This window comes from Thunnus albacares, chromosome 14 (assembly GCF_914725855.1).
Source record: "Thunnus albacares chromosome 14, fThuAlb1.1, whole genome shotgun sequence".
NCBI lineage: Eukaryota > Metazoa > Chordata > Actinopteri > Scombriformes > Scombridae > Thunnus > Thunnus albacares.
The window spans coordinates 13300549-13308546 of record NC_058119.1 but is presented as its reverse complement, the minus strand read 5'-3'; the positions used below and the strand labels follow the sequence as shown (position 1 = coordinate 13308546).

The 7998-nt window shown below is 37.7% G+C and overlaps 1 protein-coding gene across 1 annotated transcript; it reads left to right on the top strand.

Moving 5' to 3' along the window:
• Window positions 1-215: 215 nt before the first annotated feature.
• On the top strand, window positions 216-4698 carry gfral (GDNF family receptor alpha like). The gene is made up of 6 exons (XM_044373224.1): window positions 216-367; window positions 494-809; window positions 1658-1914; window positions 2004-2084; window positions 2218-2299; window positions 2391-4698. The coding sequence occupies exons 1-6, from the start codon at window positions 286-288 to the stop codon at window positions 2458-2460; spliced, it is 888 nt and encodes a 295-aa protein (XP_044229159.1). The 5' UTR covers window positions 216-285; the 3' UTR covers window positions 2461-4698.
• The last annotated feature ends 3300 nt before the right edge of the window (window positions 4699-7998 follow it).

Here is a 7998-nt window from a genome sequence, read left to right as displayed (position 1 = left end):
AACATGACCATCCAGACCATATTGGACCAATTTCCCTCACTGCAAGGCTGTGTGTGTGCCTGGGAGGAGGAGCTTTGTGACACTATACAAGTGCTGGCCACACAATGCCACCGAAAGCCAGGTGCAGTATTCTCAGTATCATTTGAGATAAAGCATTTACAGGCAAAGTACATTTTTTGTTTACCAAAGGTGATCTGATGCATGAACGAGGACCATTGTGCTTGAGAATGAGCGTCAAGAACAACAGATTGGCTTTAATATGCATTTGTTGGATTGGAGCTAATCATGTTTCCTGTTGTTTGTATAGCAGCTCAGCAGAAGAGGAGCACAGTGATAGACTGGCAGACGAGCAGTTTAATTGGCTATGGTAATTATTTTATTATGGTTTAAGCTGAATTGAAAGATGAGAAGATAAAATGATGTTTTGAATTCAGTCAACACGGAAGTGATGTTTCTGCAATCTCAAACCCAATTCTATTTTTCATTTTTATAGTGTATGATGGTACTGGATCGTGCTTGGAGCAGATGCGAGTTTGTGTCAGTGATGCAGTTTGCAACAAGTATCTGGCACCTGTTCTCCAGGCATGCATGGTAGAGCGGTGTGACCGTGACCGCTGTCAGCAAGCAATACAGCAGTTCTACGGCAGCATGCCGGACAGTGTTGCAGAGATTCTGGTCATGTGTGACTGCGGGGCTGCAGATCAAAGCTGCCTGCATATGAAAACTGCTCTGCACAGTGGCACATGTGGAGAGGATAGCTGGATCTGCCAGGATACAGTTACCCTGTGTATTAAGGACAGGCACTGCAGGTATGTAGATATTCTGTCTGACATTACAGCACCTGATTAAATATCTTAAATGAGAAAGTGATAAAACATTCTTATCTAGGCTAATATATAGTTATGATCTTCATAACTAAAGATCAGCTTGTATCTGTTGGATGTAAGAGCTGGGAACCCATATTAGCAACTCTTTCAAATAATTTAAAGGATAAAGCTGGATATTTTCTATATTTTATGCCACTGCACATGTGTGGGAATGGTTCTGTTTACAGAGCTTCGCTATCTTGTTGTGCTTCATATCACAACCTCTTCACTTGGTGTTACACTGTACATTTCTCAAAGAATTTTAGTACAAAGTCAGGAGGTGGCGATATGCAGCACAACAAGCTAGCGAAGCTCTGTAAACGGAACAATGTTACAGCATAAGCACAGTGGCATCTGCCATGTATGGATCTACTCTCCAGAGACCGAAAACCTGATTGCTGTTATTAGTCTTTGGAGCTGTTTCTAAATGAAACTACTGTGACCATATTCTTCATGGCGAAGGAACATGTCAAGAAATGTGGATTGACTAGTGAGGTCATGTGGCTCAGGGCACATTATCACATTTTCAGGGCACCTTTCCAATTTGCATCTAATACATTGAAATGTTCACAGGCAATTATTTGAGAAATGTCAAATTGTAAAACACCCATGACTATAATATACCTGCAGGGCTGAGGTTATAGTTTGCCTACAATTTTAAATTAGTAACAGAATTGATATAGACATTATTGCTTGTTACAGGGCATTAAAGATGATGAATGTGCTGTATCTACTTTTCCTGAACATCCAAAAAGCAACTCCACTTGCACATGTTTTCTCTGATTTTCCAGAGACCTATTAAAAACTTTCCAAGCCAAATGCTGGAGCTCTGAGGAAGCACGATGCAGCAGCATTGACCTCCAAAATGAATGTTTCACACAGATGGATCCAGCTCTCATCCTTGGTGGAGATTCTGAATGTAAAATGGCCTTCTTGGCCACTATGGGCACAACACTCCATTATCCTTGTACTTGCAAAGGAGTGCACAATGCTGATCTTCTGACATGCAGCATGATTCATGATGTACTTCATAATAGATCACACTTCAGTGAGTAGAGTTTTTGATTTACAAGACAGTTTCATTATTAAATTTCTGTACTGGAAATAATTTAAGGCCTTTTTGTGTTTATATTTTAGTGACACCTTGGAAAAGTAATGATAGTCCTTCTAAACCTCCTGAAACCAATGAATCAGAGAAAGGTCAAACTTGGATAACCGGTAAAAATTCCACTCATTACTGATACTCTATCAATGCGAGATTAACATACTTAATCTGCTGTTTTAAACAAATATGGAATCTTATCACTACAGTTTTGAATATAATTTTGAATATAATTGCTTGTCTTTTCAGAATATCTGCTGTATGCTTTTGCAATTGTGCTACTTGTTGGAGTCGTTATATTAATGCCTTTGGCTATTATCAGTAAAATATGGTAAGTGCATTAACATTAAGTCAGTGACAGTTTCTCCGATATTTAAAGAAAATACAAAACATTTATTTTCCTTTCTTTTTTTGTCTTGTAGGGTGCTGAGAAGAAGAGATAAAAAAAGATTTCATCGTCCTCAGAAAAACAATTGTGTTGTTATTCTCTGATGTTTCTAGTTTTTGAATCAAATGCAGCACAGAAACATTATTATGGCAGCATTGTAAGATTAGGTGCATTATGACATAATTTCTTAAATACATTCTTTTGTAATGCTCTCAGTGTTGAGTAACAGATGATAATGTTTCCTCAATCAGCTTTATTAAAGGAAATCAATTTCAGAGGGTTGATAAAAAGTTTTATTTTTACTGTAATCAAGGCCCTACGTGTGAGATGATGTAATGTTTGACAAGATATTTAGTATATCAGAGAGTTTTGATTACAACCATTTTCTTCTTGAACACTGACAACACCTTTCTCTTTCTAAAGTAAAAGATCAATCATCAGTATTGATCAAATGTCTACAGTTATTAATCTCTTCAAGTGTGACTTGAGCTATCAATTATTATAAGTGAAAAACAACACATCTGAAACATTTTAGATTGCTTTATGTCATCTGTTGTCTTTTTGTGATGATTTATTAATGCTGTTGGCCTCCATTGTATCAGTTAATAAACTTCATTCTGAACACTTTGAAATTTCACTTTGATCAAAATGTTGTATTATTTCAGATGTGATATAACATACTTACTCCAAGCCACAAAAGTTTAATCTGGACAATGTGTCGATCTTACTCGGATCTTCATCAGGTCAAATGTTCGTAAAGATAGAAAACACACCCATATTTATACATCATGCACAACAATAGGCTGACAAGCTCTATGATGACAGGTGTGGTTAACTATCCAACCCACCCAGGGCGATAAACATCTCAAAGCCATTAATATTTCAATAAAGTACATAGAAAAGAGCAGGAATACAAAGGTCATCCTTTAAAAGAAAATACATCAAAAATATCCCAAGTATCAAAACATACATCTTATATATAAACATTACATCAGATTCATCACTATGTATATCAGAATCAACATCACATATGTTCAAAAATATATTGTAGTACGCTAGGAAAAAAGCAACCTTAAATTCTTATACCGAGATGAGGTCTAAACACCCTTCTATAAAATGTTAACTAGATCAAATAACATTAAGGAAATTGACACACTTGATAAATTTTTTAAATTTTAACATTTTCAAATGTGTGTGTCAGAAACTAGAAATATAAAAATAGAAAGCCATCATGAAACTACCAACAGTTTTTTATACTTTAGAGACTTCAGACCTCTAGATGTAAGAGTCTGGTTGGCTAGGAGGGTATTCAAAACGCCTCCTCCTCCAATGTATCTGAGATGGGTGATTTGGGTTACACTGGTCCTGGGTTTCAATGCATCTCCTGTGTTCTGTTATCCTGTTTTTTATAGCTCTTTGTGTTTTTCCTACATATGCTAAACCACATAGGCATTTGATCAGATAGATTACACTTCTTATGGAACAAGATATAGTGCCTCTTACTTTCATTGTTTTTCCTGTTATCTGGTGGGTATATGTGTCACACTTATGTGTAAAATTGCACAGGGTGCATGAACTACACAGACAATTCCCTGCGGGAGGATCAAGAAGAGTTGTATTTTTAGCAGGAATAAGATCAGATTTTACCAGCATATGTCTGAAGTTAGGTGGATGTTTGTGCACTACTTTGGGTAGATCTTTGAATTCATTTTTAATTCATTTTTTCAGATAGTTTTCTCAAAATCCTTACCTGAATATTTTAAATAGCAGCTAGGACCATTATTTGGTGGAGGTGTTTCTTCTTTGATAAGGTACCCTTCCTGTGTTACAGTACTGAACCTGTCTCTGGCAGCTTTTAACCAATTTTCATTATATTTATATTCCCTCTTTCTTCGAAGCTGTGATCTAATTGATCTGCTTGTCTGTCATAGTCAATTTGTTTAGTGCAGATTCTCCTGATACAACTGAACTGACTGATAGGGAGGCTTTTTCAGTTGGAGTGGATGAAAAGATTGTCCATGTAATAAAAAAGAACATTTGTTTCATTTCTATACAGGTCTGTCACCAATGTCCAAATGTCCAATGTCCAAAAAACTGATTGTTGTACATCATGATTAATGGCAAATTTTAAGTGTTCATGGCAGTGATTGAGATAGACATAAAACTGCAATAAACTACCAACAGGACCATCATAAATCATGAAAATGTCATCCAAATAACACTTCCATAGTTTGATGTGGTTATGGAAAGGATTTTCAGGTTAGAAGACAATAAGATAATTTTCAAAACAGGCCACATATAGCCTAAGGGTTAATAATTTCAGATGTGACACATTGGATGGATTGTTTGGATCCACTGACAAAAGTAGTGTAGTTTAGTGTATAGAACAGTATAGTACAGTAGATTAAACTATAGTAAAGTCAGTATGTATTTTATATTATGTGCCAATACTTGGTAGGCTTTGCATCACAAATATTGATTACTTTATGTCACAAAAAAGGAGCCATTTTTACTTTGTGAGTATTAAGTATGCCATGTCAATCCATCAGCGATATGACTGAATTAATAAAAATACATCCAGTGACATAGACATGTTTGTTGCTGAAAATCTTATAAAATGTGATAGTACATAAAAACCAGTGGTTCATCTCAACCTAACTGTTTTTACAGCATTTAACCACAATAGACCATTTTGTTCTTTACAATGCAGAGAAATAGAACAAAAGAATGAAGCTGAGTTAGTCCTGAATCTAAGAGTGGACAGAGCCTTTGGTCAGTGGATCTAAAGTCCTTGACAGTGTGGATTGGAGTTTAGTGATGTAAACAGGTGCAAGACCATTCAGTGCTTTTTTTAAAAAAAAGATTTTAAACTAAATTCTATCACTAACAAGGAGACATTGGCAGTAGGTGTAGTCTCTCTTTTCGGGCCTTTTTAAGACCCTTGAATCAGTATTCCAAACTAGTTAGAAATGGGATAAGGAGGCCTTAGCAATATTGAAATCTGGCTGTCATCTGTGAGGGGAACTGCACATCTATTTATATAGTCAATTGTCATTATGTTTGAATATTCTCAATCTTGAGCATGTGGTCTTTAACTGAGAGAGCTTCTGCAGTGAAAATGTGAACAAAGGATACAGATTCAAAAATGCCAAGGCTACAGGTGCAGATAAGAAAGTATGAGATGGCATCCTGTCTGCTGTTGTCAGTGAAAGCAAAATGTATCAAAGACACTCTCAGCAGCGACAGAAGACTCTCCAGGAAAGAGTAGCTGCACCAAAGATGAATATGATTCAAATAATATTCAGAAAGGACTCTAAAGAAGAGCTAACAACATTCATCAGCAAGAACAGAAGAGGAAATATCATCTTATATATATATAGATAGATATAGATTTTTTAAAAATCATAACAACTAGCTAGCTTTAAACTGCTACCAGCCACTGTTACCAACAAAAACAAGAAAGGAGGAAGAATAACCTCATATTCTTCAATGATTCCATCTACATCTGGAAAGATACTCTGTGCAGCAATTATGCATACGTATCCAGTGAGGGCATCGGCTCAGGAAGCAGATTAAAGATCTGTTAAGATGAACAACTTGACAAGGACGACCCTCTGCTTAACATCACATATTCACATATTACACCAAAGGAAAGGTCATGGTCCAAGGATCAAGCTGCCCTGAAGTCATTTGAAGAGACATTCCCTCTGTCAAAACCTGAGGTGGACACTAAGAGGATCAATGTCCCCACTGACAGTGAAGATGATCAGAGCCCAGTAGGGAACCCCATCTCCTTGTCCATCTCTGCCCATCCCACATGTGCCAGCTCCACCAACAAGGTGAAGAAGAGTATGGCCCCGCTCAAGCTGGGCTTTGCTGAATTCAAAGAGTTGACCCAGGCCAGACTGTCTGACTCCCCAGAAAACACTCTGCAGCAGCTTAAAGAGGAGCTCCAGCAGCTCAAGAGAGAAAACCAGGCCTTGGCATCTGACCTCAGAGGAAGTCTAAAGGCACTCAAACAGGAGAACAGTGTGCTCCATGCTCAATTAACCAAAGACAAAGGCGGATCATGAGAATAGAGAATAGAGGAGCTTCACCGGGCAAGTCCAACATCCAATCGTTGATTTGTTCAATGCAATTTCTCAGTGCTTGTATTGGACCATAGCCCCCTGGTGATATGGTTATTTAAATTTGTGTGTCATCTGCATAATTATGGTAACATATTTTGTTGTTTTCCATAATAGTGGGAGCATATGTACAGTGTGCGATCAGGCTGGTGACCAGCATGAGGAGAAGGTGCCAGGCTGTTGTGGCTGTGTATGGTTCTTCCACACACTACGGAGGCTCCTGTTTGTTAAATGAATAAATTGTTAAATTGCCAATATGTCTTGTTTCTTCAAACTTCAATCATCCAATCCACAAAACACCAAACAAGAGTCAATGGCAGAATAAGCTGTTTGGCATTGGCAGAGAAGATTTGGCATATTTTTCATGGGCGCAACCCACATACTCAGCTATGCTGCTCATCCCACAAATGCATGTTCCTTACAAATGTGGCACCATTTAAAATGGAAATAAAAGCTTTCCAACGGTATAAGATTTATTGCCAAGAAGCATTGTTACAACAAAGAAATAATCTACCAAACACAAATTTCATTACTTTTTGTGCTAAGTTTAGTTGTTGAACAGAAGAGGCTCCAGAATGGAGCCTTGGGGAACTTCACATCATTTTTGTCTGCTCAGATTTGTAATTACCTAGACACAAAGTAGTCCCTGTCCTTTAAGTAGGATTCAAACTAGTTCATTACTTTGCCAGAAAGTCCCACCCAGTTTTCCAGTCTAGTAGTATGTTGTGGTCGACTGTGTTGAATGCAGCACTAAAATCCAGTTATACTAAGACTGAAATTCTGCCACTGTCTATGTTTAAGTGGATGTTGTTGAAGACCTTAACAAGAGCAGTCTCAGTGCTCTGGTGTGGTTGAAATCCTGACTGGAAAACATCAAAACAGTTGTTTAGTGCCAAGAAGTTGTTCAGCTGTTGAAAAATAGATTTTTCAATGATTTTACTTAAAACAGGAGGTTTGATATCGGCCTATAATTGTTCATTAGTGAAGTGTCTAGATTGTTCTTTTTTAAGAGTGGTGTGATGACTGCAGTTTTCAGGGCCTGTGGGAAGACATCTGAGGGAAGAGACATGTTGACAATTTGTAGAAGACCTGAGGCCATGCAATTTGAGACATTTCTGAAAAAGCATGTAGGCAGAATATCAAGGCAGCAGGAGGAGGATTTCAGATGTTGTATAATGACCTCCAGGTTTTTATGGTTGATCGGATAAAATTGTGTCATACTCCTCAAATTGTTTTTAAGTGGACATAGGGACAACACATATCCTGTACCTGATATGGAGGCACTGATTGAAGAAGATGAATCCTCACAGTTGGTAGTTGGTATGAGCAGCTCTGATGTCTCTCATGATTACAGCTATGCTAAGACGGGGGCTGAGGCGACTCTCCTTCAAGGTTTTTGCCGTGCTGTGTTATGTCTTCCTCATGTTTCGATTCCTCTTGTCTCTTGTCCTTGGCAGAGGGAACAGATGGGCGACACAAGAAGTAAAATAGGTTAGAGATTAACAATTTTACTCC

Excerpts from the sequence above, each read along its gene's own strand:
- gfral (XM_044373224.1), top strand. The coding sequence starts at position 286 with ATGTTTCCTGTTGTTTGTATAGCAGCTCAGCAGAAGAGGAGCACAGTG. Across the intron at positions 368-493 it reads GAGCAGTTTAATTGGCTATG|TGTATGATGGTACTGGATCG; the intron begins GTAATTATTTTA and ends TCATTTTTATAG. Across the intron at positions 1,915-2,003 it reads TCATAATAGATCACACTTCA|TGACACCTTGGAAAAGTAAT; the intron begins GTGAGTAGAGTT and ends TTTATATTTTAG.